The following is a 23,299-nucleotide window of genomic DNA, read 5'->3' as shown; positions in this document are numbered from 1 at the left end:
TGTAACTCCAGATTAAAATGCAAGGATTACCTCAGTTACAATTGTCAAAATCTGTAAGTTAAAGGGAAGTTGTAGTGCCTGATTACAACCATAAACTAGGTAATAATCAAACAATAACTACGTATTTAATGTGTATTAAAGCTTATCTATTTTCACCCTTAGAAAAATGTGTTTAGGAAACTAGAGGGCTTTCCAACTTCCTAACTTCCATTCTATTTTATTCAATCAGCTACATGGCCATGCTGCCAACCATTGTCGCTACTGGAAAATTAAAAAATGCAACCATATTCTCTGACCTAAACTCATTCTTAAGTTATCATCTAGCCATCACACAGATAGTGCCTAGTTCCAGTAGGATGGAATATGGATTGAAACCTTTGGTGTTCTATATTGTTGAGCTGACAGAAGATAAGCCTGCTAACTAACCTCAAACGTGTTTGATAAAGCTCTCTTTGTCTTCTCTTTAGAACTTTTGTTTGTCTACAAAGCATGTTACACTTATGGTGTAAATTTCAAGGTTTCAATATTTTTCCATCTCTTCCTGTTACAATTACAGCATATATTTTAATGCTTCAGAATTGCATTTTGTAATGAAACAATGTTAAGAAATTATATGATTAAACTGTTTGCTTATTACAATATCTGTCTGAATGAGTATAATTCTATCAGAACCAAGTAAAATGGTTGATACACCAAGTGTGTAAACGTTTTTTATATTTATTATTTATGAACTTCATATACAGGCCAGGTGGTTAAGGAGCTTGACTTGTAATCCAAGGGTTGCTGGTTTGAATACCCATCACACCAAACATGCTTGCCCTTTTAGCTATGAGGGTTTTATAATGTAATGGTCAATCCCACTATTCGTTAGTAAAAGAGTAGCCTACTGTTGGCGGTGGGTGGTGATGAGCAGCTGCCTTCCCTCTAGTCTTGGGGTCTGGCATGGCCTAGCGCGTTTAGGCGTGCGCTTTGTAATCTGAGGGTCGCGGGTTCGCGCCCGAGTTGCGCCCAACATGCTCGCCCTTTCAGCCGTTGGGGCGTCATAATGTTACGGTCAATCCCACTATTCGTTGGTAAAAAGAGTAGCCCAAGAGTTGGCGGTGGGTGGTGATGACTAGCTGCCTTCCCTCTAGTCTTACACTGCTAAATTAGAGATGGCTAGTGCAGATAGCCCTCGAGTAGCTTTGTGTGAAATTCAAAAAAACAAACTTCAGGTACTACTGACATTTTACATTACTCATGGATATTTCAATTTGGTCAATGTAAACTTTGTTTCACAATACACACGAAACAATTGTATTAAAATACAGGACAAACTATATTTATGAAAACGTCAGTAAACTTCATATACTTTTTCTTCACATACTGTAAGTTTTTTTTTGGCTCCATCGTCTTTCTCTCACTAAATATTCAAAAACTTACCAGTGTCTGAATGTTAAAATTGAAACATTCTGTTTGTATAATTAATAATCACAGGTACTCTCTGTTTTCCAGTAATACATCTTAGGTTATTTTATAGCAGTTAACCTCATATTTATCAGCACTTGACATCAAAATCAAATTCTTTGCCTCCTAGCTCTCTTGGATTCTCTTTACTTACTTTTCTTCTTTTTGTTATTTGTTGTTATTTTCTTTGTGTGTTTACTTCATTTACGTTGATTTGTGTGTATTCACATATGAAGGTCTCGTTAACTCTTTTGCTGCCAAATTTGACTCAAATTTGCTCGAACCAAACACTGTCTTAGCTTTTACTTCCCATTGTTTTTGATGACTTGGAAAGCAAGAGGCCATGATCTTTTTTTTTTTTTTGGTTAGCAGTGTTCCAACTACCTGATCAACTAGCTTTGATAATCAACCATTTCAATCCACATTGATTCGAAGGCTCAAGATCGCATCTTGACTGCATGACTAACAGAAACTTCTGGTGACTTTTCCTCTGGCTCATTTAAGACGGTCAAATAGGTATTGCTGCTTCCAATTTGTAGTTGAGTGGGTTTTGTGACAGCATTCTTGTCCTCCAATGACTTGTCAGCCTCCTTCCCAGACTTCTGTTCAAACCAATTCTCCAAGGATTCACTCTGTGATTATGGATGAAAGTTATCAATGTGTTTCACGTGTTATTATATACTTTGCACCCACTGTATTTCATATATGATAGGAAAAACTTATTTAAGTATCAGTACATGTCAATCCAGCTGTATCCAATTTACCTCCATACTGTTGTAATGTATAAGGTTGGCCAGAAATATATGTCAAAATTCTTACGATGACATTTAGGTGCTGAATATTGAGTAACTTATCATTGTTTGGTTGAATTCAATGTTTTTCGCTTATCAAGTATCTTAATTGTCTGCTGTTTTAACTCTACTCAGGGTAAGTTTCAGAACCCCAAAGGCAGCATGGACAAGAAGGATTTTTATCTGATTTTCCTCAGTGACTTTAAACTTGGATGTTTGTTTGTTTTGGAATTTCGCATAAAGCTACTCGAGGGCTATCTGTGCTAGCCGTCCCTAATTTAGCAGTGTAAGACTAGAGGGAAGGCAGCTAGTCATCACCACCCACCGCCAACTCTTGGGCTACTCTTTTACCAACGAAAAGTGGGATTGACCGTCACATTATAACGCCCCCACGGCTGGGAGGGCGAGCATGTTTGGCGCGACTCGGGCGCAAACCCGCGACCCTCAGATTACGAAGCGCACGCCTTAATGCGCTAGGCCATGCCAGGCCCTAAACTTAGATGAAAAACTACTGAAACTGCACGGAAATTCGGCCATGGATCTGTTATTGAACGTACAGTTCATCGCTGGTTCCAAAGGTTTTGACATGGAGATGAAAGTCTTGAAGACGACAGAGGTCATGGAAGGAAGTCGTCCTGAGATGAAAACACATTAAAGGACGCAGTTGAGGCAGACCCTCGTACAACAGTACGTGAGCTTGCAGAAAAGCTAGGTACAAGCAAATCAAGTATTGCCAACCACCTGAGTGGCCATATTTGCAGTATTGGCATACTAAGGTGATCTTAGTAGAGAAGCTAAATATAAATTAAAGTAACTATGGTGCTTGCAGAAAAGCTAGGTACAAGCAAATCAAGTATTGTCAACCATCTGAGTGCGATTGGAAAGACGAAAAAGTTGGATAAGTGGGTTCCACATGAGCTGACTAAAGATCAACAAAATCAGCGTTATGAGACCTGCTCTACACTGCTATTGCAGAACCGAAATGTTCCATTTTTGAACGGATAGTGGCGTGTAATGAAAAATGGATTCTGTACGAAAATCGGAAACGATCTGCACAATGTTTCAATCGCAAAACAGCCCCAAAGCATTTCCCAAAGTCCAAGTTTCACCAAAGAAAGGTCATGGTTACTGTATGGTGGACTGCAGCTGGCATCATTCACTACAACATTTTAAATCGAGAGGAACAATTACAGTAAACAAACACTGTCAAGAATTGGCCGAAATGCATTGAAAGGTGCGCGAGAAACAACCAGCTCTTGTCAATCGACGAGGCCCTGTTCTTCTTCGTGACTATACTCACCCCACATGACACTCCAAAAATTGAACGAATTGGGAATCAAGGTTCTGCTTCATTCACATTATTTTCCCAGACCTTCCCCCTACAGATATTAATTTTTTCAAGCACTTTGAAAACTTTTGAACAATAAACGTTTTCAAAACCAGACAGCTGTATAAGAAGCTTTCAGGGAGTTAATTGATCATAGAAACTGATTTCTACAGCAGGAATATAAACAGCATCGTTACACGTTGGCAAAAGTGTATTGAAGCATATGGTACTTACTTTGATTGAAGCATGTCTTACAACACTAGTTTATATTTCTCCAAACGTTGCAGTTCAAAAACGACATTTATTTCTGGAAAACCTAGTATCATTTGCTGCATTGGCATATCTGTTTTTATATCATTTAGTCATAACACCCTTTCTGTCTCTGTGCTCTCATCCTGCACATTGGTCATTGTTGATATTAGCTACTCTACATGATATTGTTGACACTGTGGAACTTTTCCTCATAAAGATGATTAAGTTTTGGGAACATCCTGTTGATTCCTTTTATATTGTTCTGTATGCCATCGTTATATACAGCAAGTGCTCAACACAATTGGTTCTGGCTAGTTTAACAAACTTTACAAACACCCGCAATCAGTCTGGAGTTGATAAGAGGAAGTACAAATCTTTACTACACTTAATATCTTACAGAAAGTAATTGGCTGTTAAGGTTAATCTATGGTCTTTCCAAATTTCCTTTATTTCTCCAAATTTCCGTATTCAGTTCTTGATTAGTGCATCTTTAATAGTCTGCACTATTATGTCATTCAGCAGATATGTTTCAGCTTACTTTTCAAATTTTTCTATGAATACAAGTATGTGGCAATGGCCCCTTATGACTTCTGAGAATTAATCATCAGTATCCAGGAATATCATCTGGAGCTGAGATCCAACAATCTTCCTTTGGAGTTTACTTTGTCTCAACCAGTTTTCTTCTAGATGCTTCGGGAGCTTCAAGATAAGCAGTTTCAGGATCATGACATAACATTGGCACTTCTTGCACTTCAACAAAGCCAACTCTGTCAAGCATTATTAGAGAAGCTTAATATAAATTAAAGTAACTATGGTGCTTGTATAGACAATTACAAGTGCTAGATTGTGAGCTGCAGTGTTGTTATCAGCAAAAGAGGTGTGGTGCTGCAGCTAGTGGTCTCCATATCTATGTGGCAAGAGACACTCCAGACTTAGCACAACATAAGAACTAGAAGGCTCTAAGGTGTACTCCGTACTTATGTAGTTTAATGGTCACTAACCATTTCAGTGAAGTGTGACTCACCATGATGATTAACCTTTTAACATGCAAACAGCGGTGGAAGTGTTTTGTGAATACAACTACAGGAAATAGCTCTTTCTTCACTTCACAATATTTACATCTAGGAACTATAAGCCTTCAGTGATACTACACAGTTACATATTTCATTTTGTCTTGCAACTACATTAATAATGATATGGCTCCTTTGTTGCTTGTGTAAATGTTCAGTAAAATTCATAGTCCAGACACATTAATAGGTTAACATTTGAACAGCTATTAAAGCAAGCTTTAGGGAGTGAAATTCTTCTTCACACTCCTCGATTCAATCAGTGTATTTCCACTTCTGCAAGATTATGGTTCTGCTATCCTTGAAGTTGGATATAAATAATAAACAATACAATGCAAAGCTAAGAAAACTGCAAATTCTAGTTTCAATTCAGGTCAGGTCCAGTCTCTCACCGAGCATATTTCAGATGGTTTTTTTTGAGACTCCATCTTTCTGTAAAATGTGGCCAAAGACTTTCCAGGCTTCAGTTTCAGACCTGCCTTTCTTCAACACTGGAATACCATTTTCAGGTTCTCAGACACTGCTTTGAAAACGTAGCAAACACTACAACAATAGAAATGTACACAAGACATCTTTCACATGCAAGTCCTTGGATGTAAGCTCCTTTTGCCACTTGAAAGTTGCTGATGTGTTACACAGAACAAATGGCACAAAGTGGAATTTATATAAGCAATTTCTCATGATAAATCAAGTTAGCTCTGCTTTAACCATCTAGCTCAACTAGCTAGTATTCAGACATCAGATCCAAGGTGTTAAACAGACAGAAAAGTTTTAGCACATCTTAATCTACTCATGGTAATGGAAAGGCATCAGTTCACATTGCCAAGCAGAACCTTGGTATACATTTCTACTTCCTGAATATTATCATTGGAGATGACCAAGCATTCTCCAGAGAATCTAGGATGTTCTCTTCCATCATCCATTGTACATCAGTGCTTGTAATCTTCACAGTGCCTGAACTCAGTTCACATCAAAGTTTCTTTATTGGACATGCATTGCTTGTGTCTATAGGGTTCGAAGTTATTGTTGTTCAACCCAGTAGACCATCTGGTTCCATACACACATCAGCATATTTACTGAAGAAGTTACTGAGTTGCTTGCACTGTACCAGGTCTAAATGTCAATAAAATAATCAATACATGTCCTCATGTGTGTTGGTAGCCTAATATTTGCTTTCAGTCGTGGCATGGTATATGCAAACATAGTATTCCTTTTGATATTGGTTACCACCATTAGTTCATTTACTATCTTGTTATCATTCTAGCAACCAGCTGGAGAGTCAATCGTCAATAATTATAAAATAATACTTTGTTTCGTGCTCAGAAAACCACTGTTTGAGCTAATGCTGCTCACTGTTTTGCAGTTAACAGTTTATTTCAGACGTGTCTTATATAACCACATTACATTGCATCAAAACATTAGACCTTGTCTAGATTAAACAATGGAAATCACTAGTATGTGAAGCTATTAACATTTCCCTTACAATGTACACTTGTTAGTTCACTGTTCTTGAGCTTAATATTGGTTCCTTTGAATATTTTTTTTCCATACAGCTTCAGTTCAACTTAGATAAAACTGACCAATTAACTCCACAACACAACCACCCTGAAGAAGGTTACCTTATACCAGAGGCTGGAAATTACCTTACCACTTTCTTCCTTTAACTAACACCTTTCAAATAGATCTAGACATTTATCTCCCCTCTAATATTCAGCCTATCGTCATTCACAAGAATGAAGTTGTTATTTACTATCTGTAATGGTGACGTTACTTGCAAGACTTAAACGATCGTGACATTCATCAAGGAGCTTTCTGCTCCAGTGTTCACCAAGGACTCAGTTTCTCATCCTTACACTCTTATCAGAACATACCAAGCTCCATTTGACCCTAACTGACTGAGCTCTAGATTTTGTAATGCAGTCTGATCACTTTGTACACAAGCCTGTGGCCATGTCTGGTATAGGTACCATTAATTTTCCAAACCATTGGTTCTAGCATCTAGTACTCATCTTTGGTTATCTTGGACCTGTTGATGGCTTGCATCGATATCGTTGACCAGTTTGCTGCTCAGAAAAGTGATGATGTTTGTTGATTGGCATTTATTAACCTACAGGTGGGGCTGATTACCATGCTATTTTTGCAGTGTCACAAAGTATGGTTAGTTACTCTTCCAGTATCCTACATGTTCAGAAATGAACAAAATAGTTTTCTTTTTTCGTCTTGAATGATTTCCAGATGGATGCATCAATTGTGACAATGGTAGATGCCCCGTGGGTGAATATTGTTATGGCATGTATCTAATGAGAGTTCTTGTATAGCCATGCACACTTACTGAAGACAGTGTGGTTGCCATTTTCTGCTACCTTGTAGAGATTGGTGGTTGGTACCCTTTCAGTTGGGTTTAGCTTTATGTTATGGAGGCACCTGCATTGCATCAAGTAGTGACAAAGATGGCATTACAGCCACTATAGGCTTTATACTTTTAACTAGCCATCTTGAAGTCACCATTTTAAACTGTGTTATGAAGGACGCAATCTCCGTGAGAGTGAGGATGTTTTAATGAACTTATTGATCAAAATATCCTCACTGTCTGCATAGGGCATTACTGGGTATCTCTTCGTGTGTAGTAAACACAGCTTATCCACATAGTTATCCAATTCCTAGATACCAATCTTTTACTGAGACTTGAACTCAACTCAATAAATCACCTAGTTCTCTGCTGTATGAATCATCAAAACAGCTCCTTCGTGATAGTTTTTTAGTTGTTTAGCTGATTTACATCCAGATTCTTAATAACAGTGAGGGTTGGGCTGTTTAAACTGAGGGCCAGACATTGAACAATGTTACGTATTACAATTTCATATATCCTGAAACTGAGATAATTGATAATTTAAATTTGTAAGTTAAATAAATGCCAATATGTATCTGTCAACACGATTTGCACACACAGTTTCTCTTTTAATAGAAATATATTTTAATGTACATATGTAAAGCCATTTACAATCACGGTTATTACAAATAATGTTATATTAACAGTAACGGTTATTACAAATAATGATGTATTTACAGTGACAGTTATTACAAATAATGATCTATGTACAAAAGTTTTACAAACAATATCAAGTCTTCTTTTTGGTCTGGAACGTTTTTGACGTGTCATCGAGAATTCACGATGAGCGAGTTAATTTCGAGCTGATGTAGGTACAATTCATTTAACAGGGAGCTAGCTAACTTTGTGTTCTTTATTCTTCGCTTGTCACGCATGGAGTTTTTTTTTTTTTTTTTTACAGTTGAAGTCATATAATGTCTTCGTAAAAGTTCTAATGTCCGATGTGAATCTATTAAAGTTAATGGTTCTTAAGGTTCTAAATATACCAATGTTTCTGATAAAAAAAAAAACCTGAAGCTCCTGACTTATAAGCGTTAATTACAATTATAGCTTCTGAGGTTTAGAGTATGCCAACTATAGCAAACCAATAATGTATACTGTCTCTTGGCGCATCGTGTTAGTTATATTTATAGGCGTGAAGAGAGTTACTACTGAGAATTTTCTACATCGTTAGTGGTAGACAGGAGTTTCGCAGTACAGGTTTAAGAATATATGTTACGTACATTTCTAAACATAAATTTAACTTAAACATATATATGATAGTAAATCGTCACAACAGCCAACTCTAGAGTACATACATTAGGAAGGAAAAAAAAAAAAAAAAAGAGTCCGATGGAACATTCGCAACCACGGATTGGCGTCCTTGAAGTCCCGATAAAAATATTATTAAAGATCTAAGGGCTTGTATGGGAATTGAGAAGGACAAATGTTAACCAAACAACTTGTTTAAATCACTTATGGGAGTGTAAAATATATTTATAACTATATTTAACACCAAACACTCTTGCCCTTTCAGCTGTGAGGGTATTATAAAGTGGCGGCAATTCCACTATTCGTTGGTAAAAGAGTAGCCCAAGAGTTGGCGGTGGGTGGTGATGATAAGCTGCCTCCCCTCTAGTCTTACACTGCTAAATTAGGGACGGCTAGCGCAGATAGTCCTCATGTAGCTTTGCGCGAAATTTTAAAAGCAAAAACAAAATAAACAACAATTGTATCGCACTAACGATAGTTTCACCATATATTTCCAATTACTCATTGGTTGTGGCTCCTGTATGTGCATCACTTGCGTTTTTCCATAATTATTTTCAGTGCTGCACAGTGCATGTGATAGTTTGCATATTAGTGTTATGACACCAGAATGTCTCAGTAGTCCAGAAAAAATTATTTTGTAAACACTACTTAAATCGGCCTTAACTGAGTACCTAATCTTCTGTTTATGGAGCGATAAACGAATAATAACATATCTTTGAAATTATTTTTGTATAAATTAGTTTTTAGGTTCATGCAATTTGGGGATCATATAAGAGCTGTATTTTACTAAATGGGTAATAACGAATGTAATAATATTTGGATTGTAAATTAACAATTTTACCAAACGTACTTTTGTTTAATTTGTGAACTTTATAAATAGTACTGTTACGTGTTATATACAATGTATGTAATTTTAACCGCAGCACCACACTCAGTTTTTTTCGTAATCCGTCTCTGCCGATATAATTGGAAGGTCATTACAGAAATAATTTTTCTGGTTCATTTTCATTCCCAAATTCACCTGTTGATATGTAAATTGTAAAGTTTACAAGTTACAAAATTCTGTGCCTAAATTAACCAAACTAGCTTGTAACTACTGCTTTGTTTTTATCTGACCAAACAAAATTTTGAATATTATTTAGTAGAAGGAAAGAAAATAATGAAACATAAATATAACAAAATACTATAGCTGAAATGAAGCGATATAACTTATACCATAATCTTCAGTGTTGTGATTAATAAGTTCTCACGCATCCAAGATTGTGCTGTAGACGTAGAGAATGTACACAATCTTACGTTGTTTAACGTACATTATTTTTATGTTAACAGATTATATGCTTCCAAGAAGTCCAAGCTGACCACTATCACGAGTTTTGGAAACCTCAGCTGAAGAGAAATGGTTAGTGTTTTGTATCAAAAGTCATGAAATTATGCATTTGAATATGAAATATATAGCTTTTGTTAAAGGATAAGGTATAAATCAGTATAGAAAACTTGTGCGTGTGTGTGTGACAAATGATGTATTATACAATTAAAATAAAATTTAAATTGTGAAGCTTTCTTTATTAGGTACTACATAACTCTTATGGACATAGTTGATAGGTGTATTGTTAAATTATTTAAAATAACGCTATATCGGATCAGGATTGTAGTTTGGACAGTAACTGTATCACCAGTTTTTTTTTTTTTTTTAATTATCGCCGGTTTTAGTTTATCTATAATCAATTTCACGGTAGTGTAGTTTGTGCGTTAAATTTTAATATACAAATGTAACGGGATAATGCTATTTATTTTGAATTAATATACTCAATGTAATGTTTTATGGCGTTTTGTGTTTTGTTTATTACTTTTTGAAGACTAGATAAACAGTGTAATTATATCAATTATTATTGTTCTGCATTAATAGCTTCATAAATTGTTTTTTATCTTTTCGTTATTAGCAAACTGGGTTTGTATCATTCAGCTTATGTCTTTAGAACGGCTCTAAATTTATATGCTGTGGAATAGAGAGGGTTTTTATATTTATTATTATAAATTAGTGTATTTATTGGGACTGAGTAAAACGCATAGCATGTATAAGTGTTTGGTAACTTTCTTGTTCTTAAAGCTCGTTTTCTCAATACATTAGTTAAAAAAAACTCTAAGTAACATACATATGAAAGAAAATTTACTCATTTTTAAAATATCGCAAAATTGTACGTATGTACTCGTGAGTTTTCTTAACAATGTAAATTTGCTTTTTTAGCTCAAACCTCCATCTTTTTATCGATTTGATATTGTAACGGATTTACCGTCATAAGTTTATTTTAATACATTTGTTTTTATGCAAGTGACGTAAATTGTTGGGTGTGTATTGCGAAACTCCAGCCTGTTCTATAAATTTATAGAAGATTTTCCAGACCAGTAATCTCGCCTTAAACTATATAAACAAATGCGCCAAGAGACAGGTTGTTGGTCAGCTAATATCAGCATACTTGTAAGCCTCGGAAGTTATAATTGTGATTAACGCTTATTAATCGGAAAACTACAGAATTTGACCAGCATCATTTATAGATTTTGAACATTACAAACTGTTCAACTCCAATGATATATCCTTAGACCTTAGTATTTTTACGAGGACATTAAATATCTTCGTCGGGGATAAGTCAGCGACGTGAGACCAACCAAGAAAAGACAGTGCTAGTTTAAGAGAGGTGTAACAATATCAACTCAAGAACTAATTTACTCGTCGTGGACCTGGATAGTTGATAAAATATTGAGTTCTACACTGGAAATAAGATTCGACTTTGTCTGCAAGTTTTTAAAACTAGTGTATATAAACCAATATTTGTAATAATTACTTATAATAACTATTATTATAAATTGTATTGTTGTTTGAATATTAAAACATATTTGTGTTAAGAAAGAAAATTGTGTGTGTCAATCTCGTTGTCAAAAATTATAAATTTGATACATATCGAAATTAAAATAACTGCTAAATTAAAATTACCGGCTGTTTGAAATCGTAATACGTTACGTACGAATATAATGTACCCCGCTGGTAAGTCTCCGGATTTACAACACTAAAATCAGGTGTTCGATTCCCCTTAGTTGATAACCCGATGTGGCTTTGCTATAAAAACACACACAAACGCACATGAATATGATAAATCGGAGACTCATGTGAGAAGAAGTAAAATACGTAACAAGATCTACTAACAGCCTCTGCGATTGAAGATTTATTCTTGTTTCACGTGGGAATCAACATTAAAAATCGTATAAGAAGCACAAGTATAGTTACTGAAAGATATACGTTATGTTTCAAGTTATATTTAATGGATTACTTATTGAGCAGCTTGTTTTCTGTTCTGTAAATAACCGGATTCGTAAGAACTGTAATACTGTTTCACCCCAATATAGTTTCTGTATTGAATCAATTTTAGTCTCTTCAACATTGTAGTTCGTTCTCGAGCATACCAGATTGTTTGCCTCCTTAGTAATTTAATGATTTTGAAAAAGAATATTAAATAAGGTGTTTCATTTGGATTTGTACCATAAACTTTGCAATTTATTTGTCTTCCTTTAAATTTTTATTAAGAAGGTTTTACTTTCTTACACTTGAGCTTTCGATACAGTGAAAACTTATACCAGTAACTTAGACTCTTCTTTTTATAATTACAGTTCTGGAAACAATCGTTATAACTTACCTCTAGAATAATAAATAGCTCGTATTGATTTTGTAAAAAAAACTACTGATTTAGTTATAAAACATCCAGACATCAGAAATAAAACAATAGGTAAATTGAAACTAAAGTAATTATGTTAGTTGGACCGTTAATGGATGACAAAAATTATCAAATTAAACAGAGATCGAACAGTTAAGAGAGAAATAAAACTATATAATTTGCTTTTGCAAACAAATCAAAGAAATCTGCAAGACCAACAGCTACAAATGTGGACGTTCCCCGCTGGTACAGCGGTAAGTCTACGGATTTACAACGCGAAAACCAGGGGTTAGATTCTCCTCGGTGGACTCAACAGATAGTCCGACGTAGCTTTTGCTAAAAGAAAACACACAAATGTGGACATTTATAATCATAGGTTGTCTTTTTTTTTTTTATAGTGCTTTTCATCTGGTACGTAAGTAGTGAATACCAAAGACAGTTTTCTATTTCTTTGTAGGATCCTAAATTTAATAATAATGTCAGTTTAATTACATACAATTATAATGACGCCATTTTACTTAATGTTTCATTGCAAGAAAATTGGCCTGGCATGGCCAAGCGCGTAAGGCGTGCGACTCGTAATCCGAGGGTCGCGGGTTTGCGCCCCCGTCGCGCTAAACATGCTCGCCCTCCCAGCCGTGGAGGTGTATAATGTGACGGTCAATCCCACTATTCGTTGGTAAAAGAGTAGCCCAAGAGTTGGCGGTGGGTGGTGATGACTAGCTGCCTTCCCTCTAGTCTTACACTGCTAAATTAGGGACGGCTAGCACAGATAGCCATCGAGTAGCTTTGTGCGAAATTCCCAAACAAACAAAAAAGCAAGAAAATTTTAATTTTATTTACTAAGTTAGTTTTTCTTCTTCACTTATAGTTAATATATTGTTTAAGCATGTATGTTTTTATAAAGTTTTGATAAAATCGTATTTTATGTTTATTGGTTTCTATTTATGACCAGGTGGTTGAGAGTGAATATGACATCAACGCTTTTACCCAAAATGTTAATACGTTTTTGAACAATCTTGAAAAATAATTAGTATAAAAATACTGTTTTGGTTTTAGACTACTTTGTTTCAGACATGTTCTTGAGGATTTTCTGCAGTATGTGAATAGTAATCCGAAATAAACTTTTACAGATTAACGTGAACATGGAACTAGTTTAACTTTCTAAATAGTTACGTTGATACTAATAAAATGAAAGTTTTTGTGAATCATGTTTAAAACTTTAAAGGTTATAAGTATTTATTGTTTGTTACACGAAAGTTATCGAAGGTAGAATCCTTCTTATTTTGAGACGGTACTTAGGAACTTGTGTTTAATTCCAATTTCATTTGTACAAGCGGATTACAATGGTGGCACATCCTCTCTGGATTGGATGCCATTCCACTGGATTAGAATGGTGCACTCATTCCCCCTGTATTAGATGCCATTCCATTGGATGAGAATGGAGGCACATTCTCCTTGATTAATTTGTTTTGAATTTTGCGCAAAACTACACGAGGGCTATCTGCGCTAGCCGTTTCTATTTTACCAGTGTAAGACTAGAGGGAATGCAGCTAGTCCAGTCCTAACCACCCACCGCCAACGCTTGGGTTACTCTTTTACCTACGAATAGTAGGATTGACCGTCACATTATAACGCTCCCAAGGCTGAAAGGGCAGGCATATTTGTTGTGACAGGGATTTGAACCCGTGACCCTCAGATTGACGAGTCGAGTGCCTTAACAACCTGGCCACGCTGGGCCTATTTGAAGGAAGTGTTGTTAGTATTGTTGTGAACTGTATTTTCCTATTTTTATTCAGACGTTTTGCATTGTTTGCCGCATATGGGATGCCTTGAGGGAAAATATCTTAATAATATAAAAACTTTAGTGAGCTATTTGGGAGCCCATTGACTAATTAGTTAGTTTTTAAGTAAGCCAGTTCAGTTGTGTACATTTTTACTTTGTGTTGTAAATACAAGGAGAAATTTAACAAATTATTTTTAGTTTTATTGTTCGGCCTAACACACTGTGAACGTGTATGATATTTTTCAAAGACATAAAACGATTACCTTTTTGTTTAATGAGCTGGATTTTATGGTATTTTCGTCAAATAATCAAATAGGATTAGCCCATCGATTGAAATCGTTACAACAGTGTTACTTACTTACGTAAATTCATTAGACATTGTTCTGGGGATCCCCAGTGGCACAGCGTTATGTTTGCAAACATACTTAGCTAGAACTCGGGTTTTGATACCCATGTTTATTGGAACACAGATAACGTATTATGTAGCTTTGTGCTTAAATGATAAACAAACAAACACATTACTGCCAAAAGTATGCCGCTTCACGATGATTGGTTGCCTTAGAGGAGAGAGGGGTGATAGTTCTGAAATCGTAAGGGACGCGTTCCTATTCGCCATATCAGGCGACCATGACTTTGAAGCTCAACAAGTCACCAGAGGTCAACTAAATTATGATTGGCTGAAATTATAGTTCGATACTAGAGAGGAGGCCAGATGGATGATTATGTAATATTTCCACAAAGCAGAGAACATACTTCTAGGCCATCATGACAGGTGACCATGACTCATACAATACATGCCTCATCATATACATAATTAATTTAATTTTCCTAAAACGAGGCTTAACACTAATTCAATTATAATTAATTCGTCCTACATAGGACATTTAACACTAATTAAGTAAATATTTTACAATTTGATAAATAAATCATTTATAATTGAACGTTCTAACGAGGACGCTTAATACTGATTATTTAAGTAAATTATATCTTAAATTGTTATAAAAAAAGAGACACTTAGGACTAATTAATTCACCTAAAAAGGACGATTATAATAATTAAAACGCTGTTTAAATTTTTTTAGTTGTAAGTTCTTAATTAATATGATTATAATTAATTCATCCTAAAAAGGATGATACAGTAATTAAAACTTAATCAATCAAATATTTTTAATGACGTGAAATATTTATTGTAATATCATCACAACATTTATGTCAACAGTCTCACAATACATGTCTCTAGGTTTAAATCGATATCCTGCAATAAACAAAACTTATAAAACAAAATCGTTAATAAAAGGTTTATTATGTAATAATTAAAACGTTTATTAGTTTATGACGAAATAATTTTTATCATTTTATCTCATGTTTTACAAAGGTTGTTTAGTTTGAATTTCGCACAAAGCTACACGAGGGCTACATGCGCTCGCCATCCCTAATTTAGTAGTGTAAGAGACCAGAGGGAAGGCAGCTAGTCATCACCACCCACTGCCACCTCTTGGCCTACGCTTTTACCAACGAATAGTGGGATTGACCGTAAACATTATAACGTCCCCACGGCTGCAAAGGGCAAGCATGTTTGTTGTGATAGGGATTCGAACCCGCAACCCTCAATTTACGAGTCGAATGCATTAACCACATGGCCATGCCGGGCCTTTTACAAAGTTTCCTTATCATTAAAAAGTCCTATAAAGACAATACGATAACTGAAACTTACTTAGTAAGGGGGTTAAATATTTTCGGTTCTGAAAGGACTATATATTACTTAAAATGACGCATGCAATATATTACTATATGTTTAAATCACCCTAAAATGGCGATATTTTGCAATAATTACAACTTTTATTTCATGCAACAGTCTAAATCTTTAATAAAATTTTTATTACACAATAATTAAATCTTACACTAGTTTATGACAAAATATGTATACACGTTATGTAATATTACACGAGTTTTAAAAGAATTAGCTCTCATATGAAAAATGTCAAGATATTTTTCAATGTAATATGTTTGAAATATATCGCAACTTACATTTTACTACATGATTAATTTTTATTATAGAATAAGTGACACAAATATAATGAATTGTCATTATTTAACATGTTTGAATGAGATCACAACTCACGGAGAAAATTACGTCTGGAATGAAACAATTTTTTTCGCAATATTACATAGTTAGTTCAAGAACCAAGTGATTAAAGTTTTGATAACAATTTAGTGTTTGTAACAAAAAAATCGGCTACTCTTATAATTTGAAAATAATAAATTCTAATTATTATTCACTTTACAGAGGTAACTGTTACTATAATAACATTGTAGTGATAAGCTCTAATTAATATTCACTTTATACAACTAATCAAAGCTTTCTTTGTATTAGAAATTACACAAAAGTATTGGAAACTAAATTAGCCATGAACTATACTTATGCTTTAAAACTAACTTTCAGTATACAAATTAAAACTTCTAAAGTGCCATACATTAGGGAATATTTAAATGTTTACTCGCATGATGGTGCAAATAAAACAAACCTATTAGGTATATATAGACAGGGAACAACTATTCCGATTGTACATATGAAACAGAGAAACAACTTAAAAATTATACTTTAGTATTTTAACAAGTTTCTTATAATGAAAGATAATACCTTTTTCTTCCCGTTTATAAATCTAATATGTTTACAATCCAAATAAGCTGTTACGTCCATTAGACTGTTTTGATGTAGAACTTGTATATTTGTAGTTTAAATATAACACGCAAAGTTATATGTGTAATCTTATCTTCTTGTACATGCAATCGTTTGAGCACTTAAAGAAATATTGGTATTGTACATGTTATATTTTGGGCAATTTTTATCTGGCATTGAAAATATGGAAAATATAATTTCTTTCAAAGTTTTACGAATCATGCATATTATTTGAATGAGACAGTTCTTATAACATAACCAACGTTTGTCTTACCACTAAATATGATAAATGAGCAACTTATTGATTAATTTTATTTGAAATAACAGAACTTTCAGACTGTCCAAAGTTAAGACACTAATAGCATATTTGTTCATCCTAGACTTATGATGTTTGCCGTGAATTGTAATGTAATTCAAATATATTACGTTAAATAATGTTTTTTGACAATTTCTGTTATTATTCAATAACTTTAAACACTTTGTGGATAATTAAAAGAGTAAATTTTAATTAAGATATCACTATTTCATGATATATAAATGGTAGAGAAATTTAATTGACTGATGAGTTAACATTAAGTATCCTTTAATTATGATGAATTATTTACAAATGAATTAGTGTTAAGCATCTTGTCAAAGATGAATTAACTATAGATTAATTAGTTTTAAGCGTCCTTTTTAGGATGATTTAATTAATTACTGACATGATGAGACTTGTAAGAGTCATGGCTGCCTCCTACCATGTTCTCTACTTCATGGTAGGATAGTTTAATTACTAAATAATTAACTAATAAATTAGCATTAATTTTCCTTTTCAGGATTAACTAATTAATTACTGTTAAACGTCCTTTTTAGTATTATTAGTTATAAATGAATTAGTGTTAAGCGTCCTTTTTTAGGATGATTAAATTATTTAATGATTAATTATCAACATGATGTGACATATTATATAAGTCATGATGTCCTAGAAATAAGTTCTGTACTTTCTGGTAGTATTATGTAATCATCCATTACAGTTGCCTATCTGATATCAAATTATAATTTCAATTGTACAGAAGTTTAGTTGGTTCTCTGGTGTCCTATGACATAATGACTACTTATCATGGCAACCTAGCAACGTCTCCCTAGCGACGCGCATTATGGTGGCAAACTTAGAATTATGACCTCACCATCTTTGATGACATCGCCCTCCCCAATTTTTGTCTTAATATGTTTTGGCAGCATGTCACTTCCACCCGTGCTGGACTTACTACTAACGTTGTTTTGCGTAAAAAAATAATGGTTTTGGGTGTGTGTGACGAAACAGTAGTGAACAGCAATAGTTTTGCTCTTTCTGTTGAGAGCAACTCCTTAAAAACTGAAACTCATTGTATTTAATAGTACAGTAAAATACTGCCATGTGAATTTCTGTTCGGCACATACGCTATGAGCTTCTGAGCTTCTGCATGTCTTACTTAATGTTAAAGCAAATGACAATATGTCTTACATTGCGAAATACAAATGAATCTCACTTTTCTTAAGATATATATACAACGGATATGTGTATATATAATAAAATTCAGTGTCTGTGTGTTATATAACTTCTCCTAAACCGCTAGCAGCTTCTAAGTGGTACCAAACGAATCATTTTGGTCTGAGGTTGGAGTCGAACGCCTTTACCCACTTAGCTATACCGGGCCTCAATATTTGCTTCTAGTACGCTAATAATAAATGCCAATACAGAAAACACAAATATGTAACAGTCTGAGGTTAGCACAAAATGAAACTTTCATCAATTCTTTAGGGAACCTTGATATTTCACGACAACTTTTAAAGGGATTTGCCGAAATTTGTACTCTAGCAGCTCTGTAAATGTGAGCCATTTTGGGTGTTGATGGAATCATATAATCCTTTAAAAGTATTTAAATAACCTTAATAAAATGTACTATTATAATAAGGATGTAATGTTTGTGACTTAGCAGTAGAAAATCTGGTAACCATATGTCAAGTTGGTTCATTTATTTTACAGTAGATTTTACAATAAGTGTTCGAAATTCTTTACTTGATTGTTAATTTCATGAAAAACCAATTACCAAATTTCTTTTGTAATTTATTTTTCTCAATGTCAGAAGTAACGAAATTTGTTAGAACAACATTTTTTTAAAAACCGAACCCTAGTCATTATTTACAAAGAAGTATAATATCGGAATTAATCTAGTGAGTCCCCCGCTAGTACAGCGGTATGTCTCCGGATTTACAACGCTAAAATCAGGCGTTCGATTCCCCTCGGTGGGCTGAGCAGATATCCCTTTGTGGCTTTGCTATACGAAAAACACACATTAATCTAGTGTTTCATAGAAAATCAAACTGGAAAAAAAGAATGAAACAGAAAATAAATAAGGAATAGAATTTTACAAAGATTATTATATGCATTATTTATTTGTAATTTGAATACATTTAATTAAAAGTTCCCCAACTATATTTTATTTTTTTTTAGGTTATCAAGGTGTTTTCAAGAAACGAACAAGGGACAAAACGGACGGATGTGCAACATTTTTTAAAACAAATTTATTTTTCCTTGAAAAGTGTACACCCGTCGAATTCTACAAGCCACGTATTTCAAAACTTCTGGACAAAGATAATATTGGAATAATTGTGGTACTTCGACCACTGATTGGAGTAAGTAGTAACTATTCAGGGAGTTTAGTTGTCGCTAATACACATTTATTGTATAATCCTGTACGGGGAGACATTAAACTTGCCCAATTGTGTCTGTTTTTGTACGAAATTCATAAGGCTGCATTCCGTGGATTCAGTAAACGCTCCAAACGTCCAATGCACGATCCTATAATTTTCTGCGGAGACTTAAATTTTAGTCCTAATTCTCCGTTGTACACGTTAATTGTTAAAGGAGATCTTCGTTTTAATAATGTCTTAACAGGAGACATGTCAGGCCAAAAATTTGGAGCAGGCAAAGGAAGATGCCTTGGATCTATAAAGTTACCGGGACCTGATGAGAGTACACCTGAAAAAGCTTGTCATTTGTTAAATTTGATATCTGTTTACAACTATGAAAGTCCTGATGGAGAAAAGAAAGTTACATCCTTTAATAATAATACTAGCTGTTCTGTCGATTTTATTTTCTATTCCGTTGAAGATAAACTGAGCAAATTGCATAAAGGTAAGGTCTACCAGGCGCACGTTAATGAAAAGTTTTTGAAACTTCTTGAAATCTATAATCTTCTGACTCATCAGCAACTGAAGAGCACTGGAGGTTTACCTAACTTCCAAAACTCTTCTGATCACTTGCCTCTCCTAGCTAAGTTTTCACTTCGGGATTTATAAAATTGTGAAAGCAAATACGAATAAAGTCATTAAATAATTGTTGCTGAACATATGAAAATAAATATCTTACCAGATAACGAAATTCTTGCCACACTGAAGACACTAATAAAATGAGTGAGGAAGTTTAAAATCTGATGTAAGCAATGGTAGTCGTGCTCTGGAAGAAACTTGTGCCAGCATCATTTCCATGATTTATATATATATGTATATATATATATAGTTAAACTTTAGCTAAATATTAGTTAAATGTGTTTCATTATAAACATATTTAATTCTAATTGGATGTAGTTACTGTATAGAAAAGTAAGTTTTATAATCACAAATACAAGAGTGGTAGACCTTAGGACTCTTTTTCTATAAAATTGTCGTCTCCGAAATGGGAATTTTATCTTGTATTTGACGCGTATGCTGTATCATTTGGAACTTGAAAACAATTCATCAAACGATATATCTACGTATTGTATATTTTAGGCGTGTTTTAGTGAGAAAGCAAATAATTCTTGGTTTTATTCATTTACAAATCCAGTTTTAAAACACATTCAAATTCATTTCACACATCCGTTAAACTCAATAAGAAGTTTTAAACTAGATTAAAACTATTTTTTAGAATATTTTTAGCTCATAAAAATTTAATGTAAAATATATAGCATAACATCTTTCAGCAGTATATTGAGTAAATAAGGCTTACGGTACAGGTTTCGGAGTTTAAGCAGTACTTTGTGAACAAACAAATAGTCTAGTTATTTATATTTCGAGATCAGTATAATTATTTTTTGTCAAGCAAATTTTAGAAACAGAATGGATGTAAACAAATTTAATGCAAATGTACAAAGAACTTGTAGTGTGATGCGTGACAAACGATTCTGTTTGTAGCTGTACATAAGTCTAAGATTTTCAAATAAATGTTTAGCATTCGTGATAAAATAACTAAGATTTAGTAATATTACACAAACAAATTAAGAAAAATAAAAATAATTTAGTTGAAAAACGATGTTTAGATAAGATAAAACTTTGTAGAATGGATGACAACTGCCTGTTGTGGAGACCCAAGCGTAGAGGACCTGAAGACAAAAGACTCTCGAAATGTCGTCCTCTACACTTGTGTCTCCACAACAGGCAGTTGTTATCCATTCTACAAAGTTTCATCATGAATACTCTGCCTAAACAGTCTATCAAATTTGATTAGGTTTATTTGTTTATGGGAGCAGCATGAGTGATTAGAATTAAAATGTTTGAGAAGTATTATTTGACAGGGCACAGCTGATGGAATGTATGTATTTTATTCGAAGAAAAACGAAATAATTGTGTTTAACAAATATTTGTGACTTTTATTACAGCTTACAAGGTTTCAAACACCAAGATTACCTGTTAATTATATTATTAGATATTGAAGAAAATCGAATTTTTTTTTTTATTTTACAATAAAATGTTTGATAGTAAATATTTTATATTATAAATTTTCTTGGTTACTGTTGTTGATCTCAAACAGTACACAATTTTACGGATTTCAGTGTTGTTTGTTGTATATTTGTGTAGAAAATTGCAAGTAAATAAATTGATCATGCATATTTAGTATATGTTATAGCTAAAAGTTTGTAGGCCAGGCATGGCTAGGTGGGTTGTACGATTTTGAATTTAAAATCTTTGCATTTCTAATTGGGACCACTTTTACTGTTATTAAGTCTAGCTATATTATATATTGATTTTTTTAGAATTTTTCAGAAATATGTGTTACCTGCTATGTAATGATTTAATTAATAAAGTTGTGAGATCTTTCTTATGTTATAGTCTGTAATATACAAAACACGAGTCTTGTAGTTAGTCCTAAACAGATATCTTACCATTGGTCCTAAAACATTTAAATAGATTTAACAAGATACAAATTGAAAGATAGAATCTATAACAATGTGTTTTACCCGTTCAGTATGGACAAAAAGTGTTTTGAACAGTGTAAGTTGTTGGTTGCTTTATGAATGACATATTGGAGAGTTCATCACAATTTTATAGCAGTCAGAGTCAAATACAAGCTAAATTTATTTAAGCTAGTTTTGAAAAATCAGTTTTCTGAGTTATCAATCCTGTTACATTAGTATTTACACTTATAGTTATTTTTTCCTATATGTGTTTCACTTGTATTACAATCTCTAGGATAATTTAATCAACCCTTATGATTTATAAGGGGGTACCGCAAAGAACAACAGAGCCATTCATATATTTATTGAAAGATTGTTGATTGATATAATATCTCTGTAAATAAAACTAACGAGTATATTTTCTCTTGTAAAGTAACTAATCATTGAAAAACAAAATCGAAAAATTTGCAATTTTACAACAACGCGAACATTCTGCATCACACAGTTTTCTTAATTACTATTTTTGGTCTCAAACAATTTGTAATATACAATTGTACGAATTTTAGTGTTGTTGACTGGAATCTAGTAAATTTATTCAGTAGATAGAAATTAAAAAGAAGAGTTATGTAGAAAATTCCAACTTTAGAGAAGCTATTTTGTACTAGCATTAGATTTAAGAATTCATTAAATCTTTGTGTTTATTTGACTTGCAGTGTTCGAAAACGTGTGAAGGTGACTTTTTATGTTCTTTGAATCTGGTTTCCATTTTTCTACTTGTTTCTCCAATATAGACGTCGTGGCAGTTATCACATTGTATTTTGTAAATAATGTTGGTGTGGTGTTTGTCAGTGTAGTTTTTACATAGTATAGACCTTAGTTTTGTGCCTGGTTTTTGAATAAATTTGGTATTAACTGGAATGTCATATTTTGTTACTAATTTTTGCCAAATGTTGGTTATTTGTTTACTGATGTCAGGAATATATGGTATACAGCAGTATATGGTTTCGTGATGTTTTGATTCGTGAGATATATTTACATTAGTTGGTTGATTTTGCTTTCTGTCTAGGTGTGTGCGTATAATGTTTTCTACGGTTTGTGGAGGAAACTTATTGATGTTGATGAAGTATTGTTTTATTTTGTCTAATTCATCGTTAATTTTATCTGGTGAGCATAGTTTTATGGCTGTGTTTATTTGATTTCTTAGTATGTTGAGTTTTTGTTTTGTTTCATGTGCTGAGTCCCAAGGAATGGGTGATTTTTCGGTGGATTTCTGTTCTGAATTGTGTGTCGGTTCTTGTAATTTTGAACACAAAATAAACACAACATAACCATAGAAAACACTCAAATACTAAATAAAGAAACAAACATAAACAAACGCAAAATTAAAGAAGCCTTACTTATACAACTACTTAAACCCAAAATAAACCAATATA

General features: G+C 33.5%; 1 protein-coding gene across 2 annotated transcripts in view; it reads left to right on the top strand.

Moving 5' to 3' along the window:
- Positions 1-22,535, top strand: part of LOC143247457 (protein angel homolog 2-like) — a 61,995-nt gene extending 39,460 nt beyond the window's left edge. The window contains exons 3-4 of one of the 2 annotated variants that reach the window (XM_076495595.1): positions 9,853-9,922; positions 19,166-22,535. In XM_076495595.1, the coding sequence (XP_076351710.1) occupies positions 9,853-9,922; positions 19,166-20,013 (918 nt within the window). In that variant the 3' untranslated portion in view covers positions 20,014-22,535. The remainder of the gene's footprint in view (positions 1-9,852; positions 9,923-19,165) is intronic. The other variant, XM_076495596.1, reaches the window with a different exon arrangement.
- Positions 22,536-23,299: the final 764 nt, after the last annotated feature.

This window comes from Tachypleus tridentatus, chromosome 3 (genome assembly GCF_004210375.1).
Source record: "Tachypleus tridentatus isolate NWPU-2018 chromosome 3, ASM421037v1, whole genome shotgun sequence".
In the NCBI taxonomy this organism is placed as follows: Eukaryota; Metazoa; Arthropoda; class Merostomata; order Xiphosura; family Limulidae; genus Tachypleus; species Tachypleus tridentatus.
Note: the sequence above shows the minus strand (reverse complement) of the source record. Positions and strands in the feature narration are given on the sequence as shown.